Source organism: Taudactylus pleione, unplaced genomic scaffold (genome assembly GCF_031769625.1).
Source record: "Taudactylus pleione unplaced genomic scaffold, aTauple2 ptg000547l, whole genome shotgun sequence".
In the NCBI taxonomy this organism is placed as follows: domain Eukaryota; kingdom Metazoa; phylum Chordata; class Amphibia; order Anura; family Myobatrachidae; genus Taudactylus; species Taudactylus pleione.
In genome coordinates this window covers 1,172,097-1,200,015 of record NW_028284949.1, presented here as the reverse complement: position 1 = coordinate 1,200,015, position 27,919 = coordinate 1,172,097, and the positions used below count along the sequence as shown (strand labels likewise).

The 27,919-nt window shown below is 44.4% G+C and overlaps 1 protein-coding gene across 2 annotated transcripts; it reads right to left on the bottom strand.

Moving 5' to 3' along the window:
• Positions 1–3,665: 3,665 nt before the first annotated feature.
• On the bottom strand, positions 3,666–27,919 carry LOC148500731 (NACHT, LRR and PYD domains-containing protein 3-like). 2 transcript variants are annotated; one of them, XM_088451321.1, is made up of 12 exons: positions 27,844–27,919; positions 25,475–25,655; positions 24,397–24,490; positions 23,686–23,737; positions 20,237–20,527; positions 19,771–19,809; positions 17,218–18,934; positions 14,955–15,053; positions 12,827–12,997; positions 7,494–7,661; positions 6,543–6,713; positions 3,666–3,912 (listed from the first exon to the last, which is right to left on the bottom strand). In XM_088451321.1, the coding sequence occupies exons 4-12, from the start codon at positions 23,705–23,707 to the stop codon at positions 3,750–3,752; spliced, it is 2,841 nt and encodes a 946-aa protein (XP_088307447.1). In that variant the 5' UTR covers positions 23,708–23,737; positions 24,397–24,490; positions 25,475–25,655; positions 27,844–27,919; the 3' UTR covers positions 3,666–3,749. The 2 variants fall into 2 exon arrangements, with proteins under 2 accessions (XP_088307447.1, XP_088307449.1); XM_088451323.1 differs by lacking the exons at positions 24,397–24,490; positions 25,475–25,655; positions 27,844–27,919 and having other exon boundaries at positions 20,237–20,556; positions 23,686–23,726.

Genomic DNA, 27,919 nt, shown 5'->3' with positions numbered 1-27,919 from the left:
TGGACTTACTCCATATAGATGGGATGCTTGGCGGAAAAAAAAACACATAGGTAAATTAATAATAATATTCCACAAAGTATAGGCCGCCGGTCAAACAAAGGTAAGTCTGGGGCACCCTTAGCGATAGCCGCGGGAAGGGGCGTGTGTGTTAGAATTAGGGAGTCAAGCGGGGTTAAGGCTAGGTTTTGGAGAAATGGGTTAGGCACCCCTAAGGGAGAGGATTAGGCACTCCTAGGGAAAGGTTAGGAAGCAATATAGGGGGGTTAGGGTCAGGCACCCCTGGGGGGGGGGGGAGGGAGGTTAGAGTTAGGCAATAGGTGGGGAGGTTAGATTAGTGTGTGACTGGATCATGCAGCCAACCAAGAAACTGTGCATTGTGGCTGGACCAAGATGCAATATATAGCACCTATCCTTGTGTATTACTGCCTATTTCCCTATAGATTGTAAGCTTGCGAGCAGGGCCTTCCTACCTATATATCTGTCTGTTATTACCCAGTTTTGTTCTATCAATGTTGACAATTGTAAAGCGCAACGGAATATGCTGCGCTTTATAAGAAACTGTTAATAATAATAATAATTAGGCACCACTAAGGGAGGGTTAGTGGGGGAGGACAGGGGAGGGTTGGGGTACTTGCCTGCGCCCGGTCGGGATCTTGATCCTGTCGGGCATTTCAATCCCATTCCAAGTATATAACAGATCATGCTGTGTGTGTATATACATTGCAATATATGATGTATAGTAATATGGTATATTGTATATGACTAATACTGGCCATTCATTGGGCCGCTGGCTGTTGAGACCGCTACTGCCAAAGTATCTTTCTCACCTGTCTCCTCTGCCCCTTTGGTTTCTATCTCTACCTCTTTTCCTGCATCTCCTGCACTCCTCACCTCTAAATCCCCACCTCTCTCTCGCCAGTACTACCACTTTTATGGAATCCAGAGATCCCTGCTTCTCATATCAATATTTACCCTGCTTCTGTCTCTCTCTTATTGTGTCTCATAATTTTTTTCCCCATCACCAACAAACAATGGAGATCAGTAGTGATGATTAACATGATTTACACTTGTCCTGTCGGCACACATGGGGGTCAATCCAATTAGGTGCAAATTGCAAGTTTCTTGAAACTCGCACACTACGCATCGAAGCGCGCTCCCGAGAATTCTCCAATCCAATTAAAAATGCTTATTCGCACTACTCGCAGCGGAGGTTTGCGAATTGACTGCCAAATGAGATTTGAGAGAAGTGCATGAAAAAATGAGGAGACCATCCTGGACCCCCCAAATGGATAATTTCGTTAACAGGACCATATAGAAGGCTGTTTGTGGGCATTAGGAAGGTACTGTAGGTTTTTAAATGGTGTCATATGGCTGATTTATGCTTTTTTAAAAAAACAAAATGCAAAAAAAATGAAAAAAATTAAAACTTTTTTTTGTTTAATCAAACAAATGAAATGAAAAATGCAAAAAAAAAAAAAAAAGTAGGAAAAAGTGATTTTGGAGTACTTTGAGGGCTCCTTGAATAATTGAAAAAATAAAAAAAAGATAAAAAACAATTATTTTTCAAATAAAAAATATATTATTAAAATTTGGGGTGCCTAAACTAATGAAAAAGTTAATTTTTGGGTAATAAGGACAATTTTTTTTACCCCAAAAAATGACATGTAATTATTGGAATACTTAAGGTAATTTGAATCTTCCAATTGCCTAATTAGTCATAACGGGGGGGTGTCCAAGGGGTTCAGAACAGGGTTCCGACATTTTACCTTAAATTTAAAGGCGCACATCCACTAGCCGATTACACAGAGCAATTGCACAATTACGACATCGTAATTGTGCAATCGCTCAGTAATCGGGCATGACAGTGTCGGAAACGACCAGCGATGCGCGCTCCCCCTGGTCGTTTCGGACATCAATCATCACCTGAACATGCCGGTCAATCTGGCGATAACAGATTGACCACGTTCGGGGATGATGGAGGGTGCCTGCATTGAACGATCAATCGTTCAGTGTAGGCACTGCACCCCTAGGGGGGGCGACGGTACGATTACGATGTCGTAATCGTACGGTCGTGTATCAGTTAGTGGATGTGCACCTTAAGATTTTCCTTTCCACCTCTCACCCTCAGGGAAGTGCCAATAGAGAAATGCGAATTCAGTCTGACTGGTTCAGTGCGAGTTGCTAATTGGATTGCAAAATGAATTCGCTATGTGAATTCGAAGATAAAATAGTAACTCGCACCTAATTGGATTGACCACATGGAATTCTTCAAATAGTATTCATTAGTTGTCAATCTACTGGTGCTCTTTCACCCTAGCAAGTGGCAATACCCCTTGATGCAGTGGAATAACTGATAATGGTGGAAACCATTAACAGTGCCAGGAGTTACTAATCTCTTGTAGCTGACACCTTTCAGAATCCCAGCAACGGCATCCCGACCGTTGGCATCATGAGGGTAAGTAGCTAGGGGAAGGGTTAGGAATTAGGGTTAGGCACTAGTGGGAGGGTTAGGCACTAAGGGGGGGGGGATGAAGGTTTGGTTTAGGTACCGGTTGGGGGAGTTTAGGCACTAAGTGGGAGGATAGGTTTAGGCATCGGGGAGGGAGAGTTAGGAAACCTACCAAATCCTAGCCGTGACGGGTTGCCGGCATCGGGATTTTGACCGCCCGGATCCTGAGCGCCGACATCCCGTACCCATTCCACAGCTTGAACCATCTGGTGAAGTGATTGTGTTGATTTATGTAACACCAGATGCCAGCCACCCCAGGAGAAAAAGATGCTCCTGCAACCCCCAGCCTTGTGACCTTGTGAGGCGCCAAGCTGACTCATAGCTGGTAGTGAAGCATGGATCGAAAATCCTAAACTCTGGTAGTTGGGTATGGATGACCAAGGTCTGGGCTGGAGAGACCGATCCCCTGAGCCTGGAGAGAGGCTTCCCAGAGACAGCGAGGACATGGCCAGGATAGTGGTGGTAAAGGCACTGTCTCTGTTAGAATTGCGAGGAGAACTGGGTAGGTGACTGTTACAGACTGTCTAGTGTGGATTCAGTGGGATATTATGATTTGGGGGGAGATGCATCAAGCCTTGGAGTGAGATGAAGTGGAGTTGCCCAAAGCAACCAAGCAGCTTCTAAGTAAGTTGCGGTCGCCACGCCAGGGCCGCAGCACAGACCAAAACTACCAGAGGAGAGGCGGATAACACAAAAACACTAACAGTACCTGCAAACACTTTAATATTGCTAGGAGTTTGTGGGAACGGTAAGCGCACAGGGAATCATTTGCGTAAATCACAGCCACATCCGCCGGGACAGAGTAGTCAGCGGCCTCCCTGGTGTATCTGCCTCCTCCATAGACTCGTGTCAATAGCCAATGGGAGTGGCCTGCACCGAAATGGCCGCCTGGTCACTGCCCTGCAAAATGGCTGGTTATACACTTTTTGAGGAGATTCCCCTGACACCTATATTTGGATAAGTGTACCTCTTTTTCCTGAAAGGGATAACAACTATTCCCAGGCACTGAGAGGGAGATGATTTCAAATATCAATATTCGGCAGCTGTCTCAGGTAGTGCACCCAAAAAGCAACTGATAAAGACAATACACAGAGCTCCGATATGGTAATAAATCGGAAACCGTGGTAATAAAAATATCACAATTTATTGCATAGATAAAAAGATTGTATAGTCACTATATACACTGTATAAAAATGAATGTATACTATACCCAACATATAAAAGTCACATAAATGTAATCTTACAGCCGGAGCTGCAGAGGCGGCCTGACATGCCGCTGAAGTATTACTCCATAGTCCTCCAGATCATTCCCTGTCAGGTCCAGTCTGGTCAGAGAGCGGTTTGTGTTAAATACAGAGCAGAGATCATCACAGCAGGAGGAGGTCAGATCACAGCAATGTAACCTAATGAGAGATGAGGGATCTGTATTAGGTCATTTCTTATTATGTCTAACACATTGTCAGTATGAAGTTATACCTGAAAGCAGGGCCGGACTGCCCATATGGCAAATGCCAGAAGGGCCGGTGGCCAGATGGTCCGGCATCTCTGCCTACCGGCATCTGCTCAGCTGAGGATACTGAAAGAAGGGGGCGTGCTGCGAGGCCATGCCTGTGACACGCCCCTGTGAGGTTTGGCCACTCCCCTTTTGGCAAGGCCAAACCCCTTTAGTGCAGAGGGACTGCCAGGACTGCTTTGCAGCCCTAGTCCGTCCCTGCCTGAAAGAATGAAACCGTTTAATGTAGAAACAATGGCGGGTGTATAATAGACTGTAGACGTTTGTCACTGAAAATGGCGTTATTAATTTACTGGGGATAAATCAAGTGTAGCTGGCTGCATGGCCAAGTAATGGGTAACGAGGTGGGGCAGTGGCTAGCCAGACGTGGGCGTGTTGCAGTCAGCAACTGCGTCTTAAGATGCAGATCCACTGACACAGGAGTCCATGTTCAGTTGCCGAAAATGTCACCTGCCACAGGGCTGATGCAGTCTTCGATGATGCGTCTTAGTACGCGCTGCGATGGAATAGTAGGCTGAGAATCAGTTGCGCCATTAGCTGTTGCGGTAGAAGACGCAGCTACGTCTGCTTGTGCCTCAGAATCAGGCTCAATCAGTAATGATCAGTAAAAGATTGTGTGGCCTCATATATACTTCATAATGACGTCCCATGGACTGTAGTACTTTTATTATCATGCAGTGTAGAATCAAATAAAGCATATAGCTAACACAGAGCTTTCTTATATGAATCAGGGCACATATACAAGACATATAGGGCCATATCGTAGCTAGCAGCGATAACGTTAAGTGTTCCCCAGAGAAAACTTTTCAGACCATTCGCCCGAATTTGCGCTCCCGTTTATTGGGCAATCCTATCGCAAAAGGCGTAATTACACATTCGCCCGATAATTCTTTCATTAAAGGCCGGTGAAAAGTGCAGGTGATAATGGGGACATCAGCCTGTAGCACAAAACAAAAGGTAAACTAAGATAGGGTGTTAGTGGCCATAATCTAAAGGTTTGGGGTTCTTACATTGTGGCTGTTATTTGCATTTTTCTAGAACAGTGGAAAAATTATAGACAGCAAATGTTTTTGGCTAAAATAAATGCTATAGTTAAATTAAAATAAGTGCAAGTGAATTTTTGTGTCATTTTAGGGTAGTTTTAAAATTGTTTAAAACTACACCTGCTGCAGCCACCTGCAATGTTTAAAACACCTGTCCCATCCATACATCCCCCCATATATCTGTCCCATCCATACAGCCCCCCCATATATCTGTCTCATCCATACAGCCCCCCCATATATCTGTCTCATCCACACATCCCCCCATATATCTGTCCCATCCATACAGCCCCCCCATATATCTGTCCGATCCATACAGCCCCCCATATATCTGTCCCATCCATACAGCCCCCCATATATCTGTCCCATCCATACAGCCCCCCCATATATCTGTCCCATCCATACATCCCCCCATATATCTGTCCCATCCATACATCCCCCCATATATCTGTCCCATCCATACAGCCCCCCATATATCTGTCCCATCTATATAGCCCCTCATATATCTGTCCCATCCATACAGCCCCCCATATATTTATCATACATACAACCCCCCATATATTTGTCTCATCCATACATCCCCCCATATATCTGTCCCATCCATACAGCCCCCCATATATCTGTCCCATCCATACATCCCCCCATATATCTGTCCCATCCATACATCCCCCCATATATCTGTCCCATCCATATAGCCCCCCATATATTTATCATCCATACAACCCCCCATATATTTGTCTCATCCATACAGCCCCCCATATATCTGTCCCATCCATACAACCCCCCATATATTTGTCTCATCCATACAGCCCCCCATATATCTGTCCCATCCATACAGCCCCCCATATATCTGTCCCATCCATACAGCCCCCCATATATCTGTCCCATCCATACAGCCCCCATATAATTATCATCCATACAGCCCCCCATATATCTGTCCCATCCATACAGCCTCCCATATATCTGTCTCATCTATACAGCCCCCCATATATCTGTCCCATCCATATAGCCCCTCAAATATCTGACCCACTACTTTAAACTCATATTCCAACAATTTTTTTACCCCAAAAAATGTAATTATTGGTCAAATTAAGCTAATTGCATTTTTCTTTTGGCCTAATTAGTCATTAAGTTGGGTGTACAAAGGGTTCTGCACCAAGTTCCCAAATTTTTACCCAAAAATAGGGATTTTGCACAACTTCAGAGACGGTGAAAAGTAATTTGCGATAATTCCTATACGTAAACCGCGGCTAATAGGATTTCGCGATAACCATCTTTCCTGAAGAGTTCTTGGAAATTAAAATTTATTGGGGAAAAGCTTTTATCGCGGCTAATTGGATATGGGCCATAATAATGATAGATAAAATAACTCAAACCCCCCCAAAAAACGGTATGAAGTAATAATACTTGGAAACAAAAGAGTGGTTGTAATTTAACAATAAATTGATGACAATGATATAAATACCAATACAGTCCTTACATAAGTTCTTTAAGGGCACAGTCCGGATTGTTTAGTCCTTTACACAGATGTTTTACTCCGCGGTCCTCCAGCATATTCATGGTCAGGTCCAGTCTGATCAGGGAGCGGTTTGCAGTAAGTACAGAGCGGAGATCGTTACCGCAGGAGGTGGTCAGACCACAGTACTGTAACCTAATGAGAAATGTGTTATTAAGTATCGGTTATTTCCTATCATTTCCAAGCCCCAACAAGCATGAAGTCATAACTGACAGAATAGAACAGTGTAATGTAGATATGGATGTGGGTAGATATACGTGCGACCGGGTCACGTCTCAGAATGACTTTCCACGACCACAGGTGTTTTTGGTTATTAAAAACTTAAGAATCACATAATGCCTATATCACACTAAGGCAAAGCTTCTAATATAAAGTCACCCCTCATCTGTCAAGTAACAAACATATTTATCAAGGATTTAAAAATCTCACAAATAGTATAGTCTTCATTCTAGCACCCCGCACCTGTCACAAACCGTGCAGTTCCTCTTTCCTGCCCGGGGTGTTGCTTTCTGCTCTGGTGCTTCTAGCACACTCAGCTGATGCAACAAACTGCTGAGATACAGACCAGAGTGTGCTAGAAGCACCAGAGCAGAGTGTGACAACCCAGGCAGGAAAGAGGAACTGCACGGGCTGTGATAGACGCAGGGTACTAGAATGAAGACTATATTACGTAGTAATTATCAACATAACAAACTCAACGTGTAATAATTTGACTAGTGATACAAAAAACGGGTTAAAACACTTGTTACTAAGAGAAAAAGTTGAGAACAAATTATTACAAAAATAGCTCCTTTAATACAGTACTCAGATGACCAGAAAGAAATTGGCAAAAAGTTATTTTTCTGTGGTTTTGACCTGTGTGGTCTATGCCTTCCACTTGGGGTGCATTTATATATAAACTACAATAGTTCTTACGTAAGATCCTGTAGGGTACAGGCTGGATGTCTCAGGCCCTCACACAGAAGTTTTACTCCGTGGTCCTGCAGATCGTTCCCCGACAGGTCCAGTGTAGTCAGACAGCGGTGTGTAATAACAGAGGAGAGAGCCTCACAGCAGGAGGAGGTCAGACCACATCTCTGTAACCTGATGAGAGATGAAGGATCTGGATTAGATCATTTCTTATTGTGATGAGAATAAGTTCCCAGGCATGTTGAAGATATAGGTTAATCGGGTATAAGGGTTGACACAGTGGTTAGCATTACTGCTTCACGGCTCTGATGTCATGAGTTCAATTACACACTCGTGGACCTTCTGTGCGGCGTTTACACGTTCTCCCCGTGTTTGTGCGAGTTTCCTTCGGGTGCTCCAGTTTCCTCCCACACTCCAAAAACATACAAGTAGTATTGGAACACAGCTCACTGGAGGAAACACTGTGGGTAAGTGGGGTACCTGGGGTTACGGGACGCCGCACCCTTAGGCCCTTCATACCATTGGAATACTTATTTACATCAGGACCTACCCTAACCAGGGTTGCCATATTTAACATTATACTTCATTGAGACATCTCCTTATTATTTTCAGCTTAAAACAGCGGTGACTATCAATACGCCCATTTGCAATTTTTCACCAGAGTACTCTTGGTTCCTTCATTTACAATTTTTCATTCATTTATTCATTTTTAGTGACCTAGATTTATTTTTTATTTTATCTTTCATCTGCAGTTTTCATTGATTCATTTTATCTATGTACTTATGTTTTGTCTTATATTTGTTTTTCCATTATCACTTGTTACTGTATCCAAACAGTACATATATTGCACTAAGCATTTGATTGTACAACCAAGATTCTTAGTACACATGGTATAGCAGAATTAAAATTACATTGTGACATACTTCTATTGGCTGGTTACATCACTCCATCATCCTGGTAGTTGAGCGCGGGTACCCCCCTATTTTTATACCACATTAACTAAAAGAGAAAAAGGTTCCTCTTCGAGTTCCCGCTGCCACCACCAATACAAGGGAGAGTGAGCGCTGACCTACTACTACCTGTCCTAATTGGATGCTGACAAAATTAGCCCAAATGTCTATGTACATATGATAGGGAATACAGATTATAAACTCCACTAGGTTAGGGGCTGATGTGAAATATTCTCTGTAAAGCACTGAGGAATAATACCAATAACCCTGCTTGGCCTCCTGTTGGGCAGGTCTAGGATTGTGCCAGAATGGTACAGATCAGTTACTGGGGCAGTGCCTAAAGGGACTCTGCTTACAAAGAGCTATGTTGGGTAGGGTTATTTTTTTGTGTCTGTTAGTTGCAGTGGTTTTATATGGTTTGTGTGTCTATTACAATAAAGTCCCTCTGGATACCTTCCAGCTTTATGCCTTAGTGATCCCAAACTAACCAGCAAGCGCTGAGTGTCAAAAGGGCTAAACCCAGCAGGACGTCACTGGAAGAATAAAACAGTGTATAGCAGAGGTTCCGAAACGCTGTCCACAAGGCTCCCCAACAGTCCAGGTTTTAGAGATATCCATGGTTGAGCACAGGTGACTTAATTAGTACCTCAGTCCATTTGATTTAGCCGCATGTACTCAACCATGGATATCTCTAAAACCTGACCTGTTGGAGAGCCTTGAGGGCCGTGTTTGGGAACCTCTGGTGTATAGAACATACAATTGATGGAGTAGGTGTAAGTCGCTTAAAATGTTGCTATGGGTTTACTGACTACAAACGAGAGCAGTGTGATGTGTGGCTGGGTAATGTCTCCTAATGCATACCTCCCAACTGTCCCACATTCTAGTTGGGGGGAGCACACACCGCTGCACGTCACAGCAGGGCAACGGGAAAACAGCGGTAGAATAGGGGAGAGCTTGGGGGTAGCCCAGTATCTTGGAGAGCGCTGGGTACCCTCCCACAGTGACGTGAACGGGATGCCGCCTTTCTCTAAGGCCCCACCCGCTATCCCCTTCGGTGCGAGCAATGTCCCGCATCTGAGAACACCAAAGTTAGCAGGTATGCCCGATTATTGAAAGATCATGTGACCTCTGAATGACTTCCTCATAACTACAGGTGCCTTTATTATTTATACCTTTCAAGTTTTCTGGATATACCTGCAAATCCGCATGGTCCAATCTGCTGACACTTTAGTAGCATCTCATTCATTCATTTACACTTTTCTGCCGTACTCTTAATGTACTGCTTAGTTTATCCTCCTACATATGTCCCCATTCACAGCATGTGCCCTTCTGCAAAGTGTCAGCGTGCACAGTATTTTAGATACATTCATTTTTTCCATAGGGGCATGGCCACGCCCTCTTCGTATCACCTGTGTTCCACCGATGTTTTAGCGGCCCTGGATGTATGAGATTTGGGGAGGAAGGGCTCCAGATACAATGGTTTTTACCCTGAGATAATATTATCTGGCTGCCTTATTGGGGTCTCATTTATCAGCAGCGATTCTCTTTTCTTTCAGTTTCTCCTAAAGGAAACGTGTTCTTCTGCATAGGTCTGCCCTTGTAACTTTATGCCTTTTATGTCATGGAGTTTACAGCTATTATTATTATTATTATTATTATTATGCTCTGTTCCAACCACAGGGCCTGAAATAACTTCATCCGACTGTCCCCTTTTATATTGTGTTGTTTATCATTTGTATGTTTATTTATTTCTGGTTTTGAGTTTAAAAAAAAAAAAATTATTATATGATTTGAAAAAGAAACAAAAATATGATGTAAGTGGTGCTTTTTTAAATTTGCCAGTAGTCTAATTCGGAAATGGGGTGTGCCCCCCACTTCACATTTGGGATGTCAAGAATGTTATTCATTAGGGATAATCCTGAAGAGGGATGGGTATGAAATCTCGAGCCTCACGCCCCAATGATGAAAATACCGACTGGGGCTCGTAAGTACCCTAACCCTCCCTTAGTGGTGCCTAACCCTAACCTCCCACCGGGGGTGCCTAAACCTAATTCCCCCTCCCCACACCCTAAACCTAACCCTCTCGGGGTGGTGCCTAAACCTAACACCCCCCTCCCCAGACCCTAAACCTAACCCTCCCGGGATGGTGCCTAACCCTAAGCCCCCTCGGGGGTCCCTAAACCTAACCATCCTCCTCCCCACGGCTAAGTGCTAACAGTGAACGGCTTAGCTTCGTTCAGGAACCTGTCTGTCTAGATTCTGGTGTCGGGATTTCGACGCCTGTCTTTAGTCCTGCGTTGGGATTTAGACGCTGGGATTTAGTCAGCGGCCTCCCGGACGTCAGCATTTTGACTGTATCTCCCTGAAGAAGCCTCTTTTATACTGCAAGTCATGGGACGGAGTTGAGGTGCTGGACAGTGCAGGGCTGCTGATCAGATTATTGGATGTATATGTACTGAACAGGATAATATATGTTACTTAGCTAACAGTGACTTGTGGTGAGGTCAAAGGCTGGGGAGGCACACATGGAGACGGGTCTGAGTGCCGTGAGCCTGTCTCATCCCCTACTCACTGTAACTCTCCCCTAAGATATAGTGTCCATTGATCATCCTACCTGCATCACTGTGTCTACTCTTGCTGCTGCTGAGTGAGCTCTGATCTCTAAACACTGCAGTGCACTTCCTGGTCACATGACACATCCAAAGTGTCCATCAGTGCTCAAGGCACACCCCCCATACTCAGAGGCACTCCTCTATTAGCTCTCCTTCTGTGCAGCTTCGTGCCTGTGGTGTGGCCCCTCCCCCAGCTCTGCAAGCTGTGTGACTATACAGAAGCGAGGCTGAGCTGTTGTTGCCTCATCTCTTGTCTAACTGCAGTCCCTGGGAGCTCCACAAATGTGGTGAGTGTTAACTATACAAATTATTACAATAAACAAAGAAGATGTTTATAAGTTATAAATATCTTCTTTGTAGTATTCTAATCATTTTTATATCCAATCTCAGGAGTATTACAGCGGAGGCTCTGCCTCCTTTGCCTGGGGCAGGAAGCAGCACCTGAACTGGAACTGGAACACCTTTTATCTCCTCAAGCAACAAAATCCAGATTTGGCAGCAAAGCAAGACAGACCTTACGTAAGGTTGGTGTATCAAGCTGTGAAAAGAGTGTCGAAATGATCCAGTGGAGAAGTTGCCCATAGCAACCTATCAGCTTTCAAGCAACATTTATCAAGTATATGCTATAGAATGATAGGTAGGAGCTGATTGGTTGCGAAGGGCCACTTCTCCAGTATTTTCACTGCTTGATACATCAACCCCATGGTACCGAGATGAACTAAGATATTATTGCCCGGGTAGCAGTGGGTGTTCCTTGTAGCCATCCAGCGGCTAAGGTATAAGGGACAGCACGCTGGTCACATGCTTGAGGTGCTGCTGCAGTGTAGGCACCAGAGACACCAGAAGTTGGGACACAGGGCTTGAGGCGCGCCATCATCTGCACAGTAGTCGAAGACCCAGGAGACTATAGGAAGTGGTCACAGGTTTTAGGAGCACTAGAGTACTGCGGAGCCTGCAGTGCAGCGCAAACCCCATAGAACTGTGGAAGCTGGTTATAGGCTTGAGCACTGCAGTGGGTATGGCGCAAGCAGAGGTGTTCAAGAATCCATAATATCCAAATTACAATCCACAGTTGGGAGAGCCAGAGGGGCAACAGGGGGCATAAATAAGAAACCAGAGCTGCTGCAGTGCTCAATACTGTGTAGAGACTACTCACTAACGCAGGGGTTCCCAACCACGGTCCTCAAGGCACACTAACAGTCCAGGTTTTAAGGATAGTCATACTTGAGCACAGGCAACTTAATTAGTACCTCAGTTATTTTGATGAAACCATCTGTGCTTAGCAATGGATATCACCAAAACCAGGACTGTTAGTGTGCCTTGAGGACCGAGGTTGGGAATCACTGCACTAACAGGTAACTGGATGTAAACAGGATGGTTCCTTAAATAGTGTAATAATTAGGAAGAACCAGGGACGGCTGGGATAAGGGTAGAGAACAGCACTACAAACAGAGCTTGCTCAAGGGCTTAGCGGATAACGCAGTGTAGGTAGCAAAACGGGCGTACGTTACACCGAAATGCACAGCAGGGGACTGGTCCCGAGTTAGCTTCAACTGCCATAGTCGCATTCTTTAACTATATATGTATATATAAGTGGTGGATGAAGGCGCTGCTCCCAGCAGTCTGTATAGCGCTGCTGGTCATGTGACAGGGCCCCTGTGCACAGCAATACAGCTATAACACCTCAAATATAAAAAAAAAAAAATCGTTGGCAGAATCAATTTCATCGTGGGTGAAGCCACGGACAACAGCTACTAAGTAATAAGACGGTCCTTACCAAAGTCTTTGCAGCCTACAGGCCGGGTGTCTGAGCCCCTCACACAGGAGCCTTATTCCGGAGTCCTGCAGATTGTTCAGCAACAGGCTGAGTCGGACCAGAGAGCGGCTCTCGGCGATAACAGTGCGGAGGTCATCACAGCAGGGTAAGGTCAGTGTGCAATCGCACAGACTGTGAGGATTATACAGGTGACAGTCAGTAACATCGTACGGAGATATTAGTCATCAAAGCAATTATGTTTCATAGGGTCTGGATCTTCTCTGGTATCTATATCGCTTGTCACATGACTTCTTACAAGAGGTCATCCTATCAGAGGTCATGGGCTTTGGACAAAGACACACACACACACAGACACTCTTCAGAACACGCAGGAAGATATGCAGCTCCTACACGTGTCCTGAGCAGAATACATACGGGATGCCGGCGTTCTGCATCCAGACGGTCACAATCCAGACCCCGGCATCCCGACAGGGTTATGATACAGACACTTGTCGGTAGGTATCATAACCATCCCCCTCTCCGATGCCTGAACCTAAGCTACCCCCCCCAGTGCCTAACCCTAACCTCCCCTTCCCCGCATCCTAAACACAACCCTCCCCCTAGTCCCTAACCCTAGTACTTACCTTGGGGATAGAGGCAGTCAGGATGCCAGCACCGGTGTTCTGACTAGTGTCGGGATTCCGGCGTCGGCATTCTGACTGCTGGAATCCCAGCGATCGGGATATTGCCCACATCCCGTCCTGAGCTATCTCCTATCATTCATCTGACTCACTGAGTCCATTCACCTACAGCACAGGTTCTCATACTCGGTCCTCAGGACCTCAAATAGTGCATGATTTCCAGGTCTCCTCACAGAATCACAAGTGAAATAATTAGCTCCACCTGTGGATCTTTTAAAATGTGTCAGTGAGTAATGAGTACACCTGTGCACCTGTTGGGTGACCTGGAAAATGTGTCAGTGAGTGATGAGTACACCTGTGCACCTGCTGTGTGACCTGGGAAACGTGTATTGTGTGCGGTCTTGAGGACAGAGTTTGAGAACCACTGACCTCCAGCATCACAACTTCCCAGGCTAAGACACTATTCAGTTTTACGGAAGTCACGTCATAGTTGAACAATAGACTATCGGCAGACATCGGGACCAAGGTCACTACACGCTGCACTTTCTGAACGATGCCAAAATGACGTGTTTGCAGCACACATTATATCAGGAGCGGTACCCATGGGTTTTAGACTGACCATCAAGCCCTAGTGCTACGTAGACACTACACAATGATCACCCCTATTTGACAGATACAGGCTGAGAATCGCACTGTGCGTACCCAGCTTTACCCTTGCCAGGTTGGTGCTACTCACCAAGATCTGGCTGCCAAGAATCGTGAACGCTGCATTTCCCCGGTGTCTTAGGAGAGCCGCTCTGTCTGAGACAACACAGGCTTACGCAGAAATTCAAAGTGCGACCGATGTTTCTGCTTTTGTACATATGCGGCGGGTGTTAGATGCCGGAGGTGGGCGTCTCAGCGCACAAGACATTGCCTAAGTCATTAGCATATTTTCGCAAGTCCACTGCGTGCGGAATCGCAGTCGCGTCGGGATTTGCCTCCATCTCTGAATTAGAACCTCAGTTCTCATTGATCGGCTGCTATGATTTTATTTAATTTGTTTTTTTCACTAGTGCAATCCAAATTCTATAGCCTTCTGTTGTCTATAACACGGCCTGGCCCATGAGGATGTATATAGTGCCCAGTGTGGGGGCAGCACCCACCTGCCCTGGCACTGCCTGATAGTAATGTATATACTGCCCAGTGTTACAATTAATTTCCTGCTCCCCCCAGATCTGCAGCTTGGCTTAATGACAGAGGAATAGAAGGATAGATGCGGAACACATCCCATTAGGTTAGATTACCTGTGAGAACGTCATGGTGTGGATCTCTGATACCACCATATGAGTGAGGCTGGGGGTCCTTACATATAGCGATGGATGTGTGCCTATATATCAGTTAGTGTCCTTGGTCCCAAAAGTGCATAACTCAGAGCGTGACAATGAGGGCCTGATGATTATAGGCCAGTGTTTGTGGTTGTATAAATGCTGCAAAACATACTATATTGGGTGTCTCACAGTACTTACATTAGTTCCTTCACCTGGCAATCCTTAAACAACCCGGATAAGCTGGATGCAGGCAGATAACCTTCCTCTTCTATGACTGGAAAACTGCAGTTCATGAAGCTATGTAAAAACAGAAAAAACACATCTACTGTAAATGAAATCTTAAAGCATACACATATACAGTATACTGTAGCACAAAAACTCTGAAACAAATGACAGATTGGTCCCTCTGGCCCTTCTTATTGGATAACTTTGCTGCCTAGTTGTCCCACTTCCTCTCCACCGACCTTCCTAATACTTGGATATTTCAGTATTCCACTTGATTACCCCCTTCCAATATCTCCTCTCCCTCTCATCCTCTCTTGGCCTCACACAAAGGACCAGCCCCCACTTCAGTGGTCATACCTTGGTTCTAGTCTTCTCCCACCGCTGTATCACCTGTAACTTTGCAAACTTCCTTTTCCGTCTCTCAGACCATCATCTTCTCTCCTTCAGCCTATCTTTTTCCCCATATACTCTTCACGCTCCCAAGGTCAATCTAACCAAATACAAACTTGGCTCTCTTGAGGCAGCTTTATTCTTTTCTCTGTACTCCATCCTCTATCCCGTCGCCAACCTCTCCTGTTCTGCACAAATTGTCTCCCTCTACAACCCCGACCTTACCTCTGCCCTCTACACGGCTGCCCCAGGTATCACTGTGTCCCTTTGTCCATCAGCCCACCCGACCCAGGCACTTAGAGCTTACACGCTTCTTACCGAAATGCTCATGTACTGCTAAGCGGTATCAGAGGACTCTGCACTCCCATGCCAATTTCCTCCATTTCAATTTCATACTCTCACCCTACTGCTCGATCACCCGCTTCTGCTTCAAATGCTCCATTCCATTGGTCTCCGTGAATCTCATGGTTGGCCTCTTACCTTACTGATCTTTCTTTTTGGGTCTCTACCTCAACTTCCATCTCCCCTCTCTTCATCTGTCCTTACTAATCAATCCTTTATCTATCTGTACCTCAACTTCCGCCTCCCCCTTCTTCCTCTACCTATCGCTGTCCCCCCCAAGGCTCTGTACTTGGGACCCTCCTCTTCTCACTATACACTTTCTCTCTTGGAAAACTCATCAGCTCATTTGGGCTTAATTTCCACCTTTATGCTGATGATGCACAAAACTACCTTTCGTCCCCTGACCTCTCTCCCTCGGTCCTCACCCAGGTCCTTTCCTGCCTCTCAGGTATCTCATTCTGCATGTCCCAGCGTTTTTGACAACAAGGCCAAATCTGAACCCATTGTCTTCCCCTTTCCAAAACACATTCCTCTCCACCGGTCTCTCGTTCTGTTGACACTCTCTCTCTCTTGGCCACCAAGTCCGCTGCCTGAGTGTCATCCTTGATTCCTCCCTGTACTTCACCGCACATATTCAAAATATAACACCGTTTCTACACTTCCTAAACATCTCTGTGCCTGCTCTCTGTCTGCCTGATGGTCCAGGCAGCATGGAGTTTGCGGTCTCTACCTGCAACACCATTTACTCCCTGGAAGCAACACCTTAGAGTACACGGATGAGAGGTGGGGGACCAGGACGTACCAAACGCACATCCTTAGCCTGCTGTAAAAAAAAAGCAATCCATCTCTTCTCTTTTATACTAACCACTTTCTACTAGTTGAATTATATAAAGATCTCCAGAACACAATTCTTTCCCCACCATAGCCTCTCGCCTAAAAAGTGAAGTAAATTAAATCGTATCTCATATTTGACAAAAAAATAATTAAATGGATTAGTTACAGAGTGGCACTTTGACTTTAGTGCAAATACATCATAAGCAACATATAGGAGAGTAAATAAATACATCAGCACAAGACCATTTGTGAGAGCAGCTGGCAGTGGTCATTAACTTACTGAAGCCAGAGGTTTGAAAGATACTGTATGCGGTAAAATAACTAAAGACAAGAGTGCCACATAGTACAATAAATAGGTATATAAACTGGATAAGTGGCAAATATAACACGTCATGTTAATATATAATATAACATGAGCTTATCTTGGGTGCTCTTTTTGCTCCTTAAACTTGAATCTTTATTTTGTAATTGTCTTCTGTTGTAACAGGGTGAGTTACCCTCATATTTGGTACGCACCAACTTGTCCCTTTATAAACCTATTCCCTGCTTTCGTCTTTATTCAAAATAGCTCATACTTGATAACTTGTATTAGCTCAAATACACTTTTTACTTATTTCCCAAGCACCTACAAGTCACGAGGAAATTTCTCAGTAATGTGCCAAATACGTACCGAAGTTCTGGACATTTAGAAAGTGCTTTAGATAGAACTCTCCGAGCCTTTGGTCCTAATATGTAGCTATCAAAAGTAACAGTATGTTTTATTGTACTTCTCTCCAAGCAGTAGGCCACAGCTTGGCAAGCAATGTTCTCCGGGTCGCTTTTTAGACTATCAAGACGACCTTTAATTTTCACATTAAGAAAGTGAGACATCATTCTCTCCACATAGCAGTCATCTTGGGTTTCGTACAAGCAGCATAGTACCTCGTTATGGTAGTAGGATGGATGTCTCTTTAGCCATTCCTCCAATTCTGGCTTTTCTCTAAAAGAAACGGGACAACCAATGGTTTTCTGAGTCTCCTGAATTTGTTTTTCACTTGAAAGACCAAATAAGAATCGTACAGTTAGTTTTAGATGTGGTTTGTCTTCTGATGCCTTCAGTAAATTCCTCACATTCCTGATCAGGAAGTTGAGAAAAGGTTGCTTTACAGATGTATCATACAGGACATAGTACAGAGCAGCAAAGAACTCCTGCACACTCAGATGGATGAAGCTGTAGCAGGTGCGGGTCTCAACGTCCCTGTGGAAGATGTTCTCATTCAGAAACACAGACTCCACCTCCGACACAGAGAGTCCATGTCTTACTAGATCCCATTCTTCAAATAGAATGCTCTGGTCCCAAACTCCTTCATTGGCCAAAGCACACAGCTTCTTTATACATCTGCTTATAGGCTGGGCAGAGTCCCTTCCATGATACTTTATTAAACCCTTTAGGTACAACAAGTAAATGGATGTGCATGTCTTGGAATCAATCACAGATAATCCCTTTTTTAGTAGTGGCTTCATAACAGTACATATAATCCAGCAGGTTATAGGGACAACACACATGGTGAACAGAGTATCATTGTCCTTAACTGTACTAAGAGCCAGGTCTGCTTGTTCTTTGGTTTCAAAGAAATTATAGAAATATTCTTCACGATCCTTCCCTGTAAACCCCAGAATTTCAACAGTTCGAGTACATTCAACAGAGTCCTTCAACTTCTTCAGTGAGAATGGCCTTGTAGTGATGATCAGTGAGCGTTCCCAGAGCAGTGCTTTCTTAAATAAACTGTTTAGAAGGATTTCTTTGGAGACCACCTGAAACGGGTCATCACAAACCTCTGTGTCATTCACTGATGACCATTTTAATTCATCCAAACCATCAACAACAAAAAGAACCCCCTCAGCTTTAGTGAAGATTGACTGCAACAATTCTGGTGGACATTTTGGTAGGCAACAATATTTAGATACATATCCTGCCAGGCTTATGTTACCAGTGATGGTGTTGACTTCTCTACAGCTTATGTAGAACACAAACTGAAACTTGTCTTTATACAGATCCCCAGAGGCCCAGTCCAGCATGATCTTCTGGGATGTCATAGTCTTTCCTATACCGGCAGGTCCCTGTAACACCACAGTCTTGGGAACAATGCCACCATCACCAGGATCAAACAGAGCCTGTATAGTGGTTGGAGAATACTCATCTGATGATCTGTCCTCCATAATCTGTAGATGCCTCTGGCCTGAAGAGGTTATCTCATGATGTCTCTCCCCTTCATCCCGAAAATTCTTGATAAGAAGTAGCCTGGTGAATCCTTTCTTCAGATTGAAGTCTTCCCCTAACCTGTTATCATGATCTTTAATAACATGGTATTTCTCTCTCATCCGACCCATGTATCTTAATCTGCAGTCTGTATAGGATTAAAAAGTATATATATATCAATAAACAGTAACTACAACCCAAAGGGGTAAGTTTAGCCAATTGCCAGGCCGTAATACAGCTCCTCTGGCTCAGGGAGCCTTTGGGCATCAATGAAACATTTATGCAAACAGAGCTTGTACAATACGCATCCCCAGACAATGGCTACCAATGTGGGTGCCTCTGTGTCAGAGAGAGGCTATTAGCTGGTGGTGAGCAGTATATAAAAGGTCTGCATTTACTAATAATGTCAACACTCGTTACGTAGACATAGCCATTATGTTGTCATCCAGCACGCCAGCACTGATGTCATGTCGACAAGATAAAATGCTGTTTTTAATGTGTATCTATCATTAACCGTGACACTCACCCTAATGCATATGTTGACATTTTGACAATGTCGACATTCTCCAGGTGTCAGTATTTATGATGTCGGCACTTGAACCATGTCAACATCATGGATGTTGACCGTCTGGTGTCAACATTGTGAATGTAGGCATTTTGACCATGGACTGCATACCGTCGGGCATGTGTAGGGAACTGTTCTTAGGGGTCTATGTACTAAGCCGTGGAGAGAGAGAGAGAGAGATAAAGTGAACGGAGAAAAAGTACCAACCAATCAGCTCCTGTCACTTTTCAAACACTGCCTTTGACATGGCAGTTAGGAGCTAATTGGCTGGGACTTCATCTGCCTTCAGTCACTGCCCCTAAGTCACCCCAGCGGTAAGAAAAACAATCACTCCTCGTTTCACTGTCCCAAAACGCTTGCTCTTATTAATACATATGCAATTTAGCTCCTTGTTAAGGTATTTAAAGATAATATTTTACCTTCAAGTGTTAGATTTGAAAACATCCTCTGTGATTCAACTGAAACGATAAAAGCCGAAAGAGAACATAAGTAATTATAGAAAGTATCATTTACCCTGGTGTAAGTAATAATATTAAAAGTCACCAGAGATTTTTAACCGGAGGTTTTCTTGTCCCTGGGGTAAGTTTTTTATGCACAAATTATAGCACGTCTTTTAGCAGAATTTTTTGCTTGGAAAATTAACTAAAAGTATAGCATAGTCTATGTATGTGTGTATATATCATTTTTTGTTTTTTAAATGGTATGCTTAAAGTGTAGAAGTGCGAGTAAAGGCACTGCGAGGCTACAGGTACTGCAGAAACACAATCAAACATTACGTACACCCACAATTGTCAATGCACTCGAGTTTCCATAAGTTGGTTTACTCCTATGTAAAATGTTTTGATACAGCGGCCCAGAACACCAGACCGCTTTACTAGTACTCACCATGCTGTGTCACACTGTTTTGGAGATCCCCTGCAGGTCCCCTAAGTTTGATCAGTATAAAGACCTCTATTGCCACAGTCAGAGCTGTTTCTGCTCCATACACATCTATAATAAGATTCTTTGTGGTAACACAGTCAGACATTTCCAGGCGCCCACGTGGGATGGGGCCTCGCCCTCCATACATGAAATCAGATAACTTGTCCTTAAATCGTTTGAAGTCATATTGCTCCAGATCTTCCAGAGCCTCACACAGAAGATCTCCAGGTGTCCTGTTCCTCTCACACCGAGCCCCTGAAGAATGGAATTGGGGACAGATAGATCTATAAAACATTCCAAAGATAAGTAGCGGGGTTAGGGGGAGGGTTAGGGTTATGCACTAAGGGGGGTTGGTTAGCTTTAGGTTGCGGGGAGGGAGAGGTTAGGTTTAGGGACCGGGAAGGGACGGATAGGGGTAGGGAGAGGGGAAGGGTTAGGAAACCCATTGACAGGTGTCGGTATCCTAACCCTGACGGGATGCCGGCATCAGGATTTTGACTGCCAGGATCCAGAGTGCCGGCATTCCGTACATAACCCAATTAAAACATATATTTTATTAATACACCTTTTAAGAATAATATGGTATCCAGGTAATGTAACAGTGAATAACCTGCCCTTTTATAATAGGTTTAATAGTTACTACATAAATTGTCGCAATTATAACGTTTAAGGGTGTTTCATCAAAGACTTAAAAACAGGTTTAACGGCAAAATAATACTTCAGTGTGGGGTTCCACTTCCTCAGAGCATTTTGCCCCTGCAATGTCTAAGATATGAGGGACAATCTAACTCCATGCAGAGATAGTTCATATCCCCATGTCTACTTTAACTTCTATCAACACTGTCCCTTGTTGCTCTCTCATTTGCCGTCCTATCCTTGTATAACAGTAAACAGCAGAGGCAACAGGGACTCCTTAGTGTTGTAATTTTCTATTCTACTCTCACAAAAAGCCTGTTTATGTCATGCATGCTATAAATCAGCCACTGGATTTAAATACAGTGTATTTGCTGAGAATTCCATTTGTGTAGTTTTGATACTTTACTGGTACATGGTTTGCAAAATTCTAAGACGCTTTTCATACAATGCTATGCAGCTGCAAATATCAGCCTCTGTCTAACTGTCTGTGATGCAGCTTTTTAGTGTATTTTCCAGAGAGTGTGTGAGAGATTTATATAATGCTCCCTTAGTTGATGGAGCTTTATATTAAAGAGACGGTATTTTAGTAGTAAAGTGGATATCCTTTAACCACATTACTAACAATTTTTTCTATAAAAATGGCACAGAAATTGTCGGGTTTTTTTACATTTAAAGTTTAGAAAGTATTTTTTTTAAATATATTTAAATATTTCGGTAAACAAAAATAAATATATACCTGGGGATGTTTTGCATCCCCCACAACCCGCAGTCCATAGCCCCCCATTGTAATTTAATGTCCCTCCCCAACATCAAAAATAGGCCCCCCCCATTGGCAAAATATCCCCAGCAATAACAACCCCAATCCTCCTAGTGGTAGTAGGTGCCTGTGGAAGAGCCCCCAACCGAGAGACAATGGGTGCCCAATTTAGTACCCCTCCCAAAGAGTCACTCTATATATGTAAAAAACTATTCTAGGTACCAAAACCCCATCAGGCCAAAAAAATATTTTGATACCCTGCATAATCCCCCCATACCCCCACTTAACCCCTCTTCCCCCTGTGGCCCGTGGGGGACTGATCATTAGTCCCCCCCTGCAGCAGCTGATCTCTCGCATCACTTACAGGGACTCCAGGGAGAAAGAGGAGATCTGTTCTGCACTTGTACAAAACGGATCTCCTCTGTTAAAGCCGGGCGACAGAGCCGGCTGGCGTGGTCGCATTTGAACCACTTCAGGCCACTTGTTGCATTACATGCGACCACGACAGTTAAGTGGTTAATATTAATGTTTCTTGTATATTTTTTTCTGTGTACAAAATTGAGAAAATGGACAGAAATACTATTTCTACTATACTATTACTACTAAAATTATTATTGTCTCCTGTGTCTAGGGTCTCATTTGTGATACTTATCCAAAATATTATTTTGCCATTTTTTTAAGTCTTTTTTGAAACTTCCTCAAACATTATAATAGCTTTAAAGGGGTATACACTCACAATGGGGGGAATTGAATTGTTTGCGCAGGCAGCTGTGAGTGATGGGCACCCCAAGGAGCAATTCAATTGTTGCTCCATCGGGCTAGAGGCCGGCGCAAGCATTATTAAACAAAGCCTCCTAAGTTGGGGAGCAAAAATGTGCCATTAGTCCGTGGTTTGGGCATTCTTAACCAGGACTTTAAAAGGGTTTAGCTATTTTACGCAGCTAAGATTGGTCTAATTGGGCACGACAAGCACAATAATTAATGGGCACCCAAAAACAATTGCTTTGCTACATTGGGCACCCATTAACTAGCGGACCTGAAAAAAAACAAAAAAACAATTGAATCGCCTCCATAGTGTTCATTCTAGGGTCTTGATGGGACGGAAGGCCGATCAGGATAGAGGACACATCTGTGCGTTCCCGGAAAGAGGGCATAGTCTCTCGGAGGAGAGGCATGACCTCCTGTGACCCCCCCCCCCTTTCCAACACTTTAGGGAGCGTGATCACTTACAGAGATGGCGCCTCCAAAAGGAAGGTATTTTACCATATTAAAGTCGGGAACGCTACACACACTATGACAAAATGTATCTAGCATCTATTAAACATATTATAAAAGGGAAGGTTATTCACTGTTACATTATCTGGATAACCTATATTTCTTTGAAGGTGTATAAATAAAAGTTATGTTTTAATCTAATAACCATTTAGATATCTTTGTAAAAAAAATAAAAAAAAATGACCCAAGTAGGGATCACATTCCTAATTAAAACCGTTTGCTTTGAGTACATTGTATTCAATTGTACAACAGTGTAGCTGCACAATAGTGGGAGTAACACAGGTTAGTCTTCATTCTAGCACCTGCCACAACCACTGCAGTTATTCTTTCCTGCCTGGGGTGTCGCTCTCTGCTCTGGTGCTTCTAGCACACAGACTACCAGAACTCTGCAGTTTGTTTGCATAAGCTGTGTGCTAGAAGCACCAGAGGAGAGTGACCCAAGGCAGGATAGAGGAACTGCACGGGCTGAAGACTATGACCCTCATCCATAGACCTGGTGGTGGGCAACGGGAGGATTATCAGTGGAGGTAGAATGTTTGCTATGTTCTATTTTACATTAACTGATGACACGGGAGTAACTTTTTTTTTTTATAGAAAGAAAAAGAAAAATATCAGTTTGATAAAGCGGTAATTAAACCCGCACACTTTCTACCCAATTGCTAGTGTAATAAGATCTAATTGCCCCATCATTTCTGCTTCTGAGTCGCTGTTGTTCACTATTACAATAATAAAAGCGATCACTCACTTATTAAGTAGGACGCGGCCATCTGATAGGATGAAATCAGGTTCTACGGGTCCTAGTATAAAATAAAAATGCAGATTACGGGTTAAATTTCAGGTTGCTTTGTAGTCTCTCACTGCTTACTTAGTTATTACAGAGGTAATATTGGGGGAAAGGTAAGAACCTTCACTGCATGGTCCTAATTCGCCCATTATCGCGGCATAGCAGGGTCAATTGCCGACGCATTTGCCAAAGAGGGAGAGTATTAACTCACCTCCGGCGAATCACACTCTCCCTTTGACTGCTTCACGTAACATGCGGAGTTACCGCAAATACATTAAACATACGGTCACACATCTGCCTCTTTGTATCTATAACCAATAAACTATCCAGCTAGGTAGATTAATGGAAATAGTGTACATTCTAGCACCCTGCACCTGTCACAACCTGTGCAGTTCCCCTTTCCTGTCTGGGGGTCTCGCTCTCTGCTCTGGTGCTTCTAGCTCACTCGGGTCTGTAGCTCAGCAGTTTGTTGCATCAGCTGAGTGTGCTAGAAGCACCAGAGCAGAGAGCGACACCCCAGGCAGGAAAGAGAAACTGCAGCGGTTGTGAAGGGCGCAGGGTGCTAGAATGAACACTTAGCAACCCTCTGCATAATCCTTTCACTTAGACAGCAGTGAAATAAAGTATAATTAGAAGATAATTTAGGAAGTGGTGATTAAGGCTCAGTCGTACCTGAGGCATTACATAGAGGAGACAACACAGGTCAGCTTTGGTCCCTCTCTTACGCTATTTCTTCACAGCTGCACCAATAGCAATAAGGCTGTATCTGTAATGACATGGTGCATGTTACAGGAGCAGAATTAGGGGAAAATGTATATAGAGTGTAGAAGTTGACCATACTAACCAATCAGTTTCTATTTATCATATAATTGAATGTACTTGATAAATGCTACTTCAAAGTAGGGGATGTGCAGGCTCGGATTAGTTCGGATTTTCCCGCCAAATTCTGATTATTTTTTTCCCGCCAAAAATCGGGTCTCAGAAAGAGGCAAAACGTCATCTTTCATGGACAAACATCATGTTCCATGGACTTTTGTCCGGGAATGATGATGTTTGTCCATTAAACATGACCTTTTGCCTCTTTCTGAGACCCGATTTTTGGCAGGAAAAAAAAATCTGAATTTGGCGGGAAAATCCGAACTAATCCGAGCCTGCACATCCCCTACTTCAAAGCTGATTGTTTGCTATTGCCAACTTCTCCACTCTTCTTTTCACTGCTTGATACATCTCCCCACTAAACATACAAATAAAAAGTTTTCACTTTTTGTATAGATACCAAGCAAGTATATGTCTCTTTTTAATGCAGACATAACTGCATGTTACATACAGGATCGGCATCCCGCACCCAGCAGGGTGAATTTGGCACTGGTTATTCCAGGTTATAAACTGCCCCATAGGAAATGCCGCTGCTCCTTTACGAAAAAACTACTGAACGGACAACATATTGAAAAGCAGTTATCCCCATATCTGTATAAAATACTGTTTTGTAATGTCCTCTCGACTAACGCGTTTCACAACTCCTGTGATTAATGTCCTCCCACTAACGCGTTTCACAACTCCTGTGATTTCCCCAATGATATATAGGTACCATTACTAATATACAAGCACACCATAGTTATGAATTAGTAACTGAAAAGTACACCACATTGTAACTCCTAATCATTAACTCATACCCATGTCTTAAAATGATACTTGCCGATAGGGGAGGTACAAATGGAAAGCACAGGGGGCATGCCGCATTAAATCTCACCATCGCGGACCAGCATTCTCCTCTCAATTCCGCAATTTGTGTCATCGAGCCTGTGAATCATGTTGTCAAGCCTCCAACCCACCCACACTGTAGAAGTGGGCTGACGTGGGGGGAGGGGGGAGGCTACTTTCCCACAAGTACAGGCGTGAGTTGTAGCTCGAGATCGTAGTTGCTATAATTTCTAATAATTAAAAAATGATAATAGTAAATAATTATAAATAATATGCTTAAAAGTGCATCTATACAACTCAACAAATATATGCTCTAATATAAGACATTTAAATCACATCCATAAAAAACACCAATATCATAATACACACAACCATTGGCCAAACATAGGTCTCTATGTCAGTATTCATATTATTCTACATGGGAACCATAAGATTTAAATAAATGAAACACAAATAAATCAATGATACAAGAATATTAATCAAGTAACCACGTATTTATATATTTATTTAGCTATGGTAATCCTTTATAGAAGCGCTTCTTACATTCTGTCCTCGGGACACACTAAAACACATTGTTCTCCATATCTCCTTGGCAAGGTTGCCAGATCGTCTCTTTAAAAGGTAACACATGAATGGAATCTGTATTTACCGCCAGACCCATGCCCGGCGGTTGGAATCCCGACAGAGGAGAAAATCCTGATCGTCAAAGTTAACTATATACTAATCTATTTCTGCCCCCTAACCCTCCCTTAGGGGTGCCAAAACCTAACCCCCCCTTCCCCGCCAACTAAGTCCCCAGGGGGGGTGCCTAACCCTAAGTCCCCCCTGCGGGTGCCTAACACTAACCCCCTTCCCCTAGCCTAAACCTAACCTCCCGGGGGGGGGGGGGGGGGCGCCTAACCCTAAGTCCACCCCGGGAACCCTAAACCTCCCCCCCCCCCCGTGGCTATCCGCGCTCCTTCGATCGAGATGCCGGGCGTCGGGCTCCCGGCGTATTTCTAATGACAGGCGTCGGCATATTGCCGCCTGTAGTGTCCACTCTAGCTCCGGCGGCAGGCAGGGCGCCGGAGCTAGAGAGGGCAACTTTGTGCGTGCGCCTTTGGTGTGCGCGCACCCGAAAGGGGGGCGTGTCTACAAGATGCGTCCCCTTTTCGTCATACTTGGGGGCGTGCCCGGCACTTACGGACACGCCGGGCAGCCCCCAAGCGCTGCAGTGAGAATAGATGCCGGGCGCATGCGCCCGGCGTCTATTCTCCGGCGGTGACCGGGTCACCGCAAATTTCTCCACCCGTGGGACACTGCGACCCGCGGGTGAAGACGGCACCCGCAGGCTGTGAGGGCAGGGCGCTTTTTGCCCTCCTTCTGGAGGGCAGGGCGCCACGCACCGCTAAAACATCCTAGCGGGAACGCTATGCCTGTCTTTAGACCCTTGCTGGGATATGACAGTTTGGAAGCCGACTGTCGGGATTAGGTCCGTTGGCTTCCCGACTGCATACCCACATGAATTACACAGATTCTGTGCATGGCTGACCTCTAAGGGTATAATTAATAACTATAGGCTATAGATAGTATACCCCGAGAAGTCAGCCATCCACAGAATTAGGCAACCCTGGTGTACTGCTGTATTCATTACAAACTTTTATTTAAAAATTTACACAGGTAGTACTAATTGTTTCACTTGTGATTCTTTAGGAGACCAGGAAGACATGCACTGTTAGTATGTCCCAAGGCCAGGATTTCAGAAGCACTGCTGCTTTTATAGGACTTAAATATATAAAGAGAATAACGAAAACCAGAAGTGTCATTATCCTGTACCAGCATTGCCCCATATACCAGTATGGCCCTACACCAGAATCGCCCCATATACCAGTGTGTCCCTATACAAACACTGCCCAAATATACCAGTTTGCCCCTACAATAGCATTGCCGCCCCATATATCAGTGTGTACTCCAGTACCAGCATTGCTCACATATACCAGTGTGCCCCTCTACTAACACTGCCCACATATACCAGTGTGCCCCTCTACTAACACTGCCCACATATACCAGTGTCTCTATACCAGCATTGCCCAAACACACAAGAGTGCCCCTATACAGGCACTGCCCAAATATAGTGTTCCCCTTTACCAGCGTAACCTTATAGCAGCATTGCCCACAGATACCAGAGTGCCCCCATATTATGCCAGCATTGACCACATATAATACCAGAGTGCCCCCATATTGTGCCAGCGTTGGCCACATATACTGTGGTGTGCCCTAATGTTGTTGCCCACAAACACCAGCAGCGCCCCCCCCAGTTTGGGAGCCGTGCTTTCATTATAGCAGTGTACTCTGACAGTTATACAGACAGATGGAGGGGAGCCCGGACGCCAGCCCGGTACCAGTGTCCCCCGTCCCCGCCACATCACATGATCTCACCAGGAGACGGCCGGAGAAAGGAGAAGAACTAACGGAGGCTCACAGTCCCCACCCATGCCACCAATCAGAAGTTCCG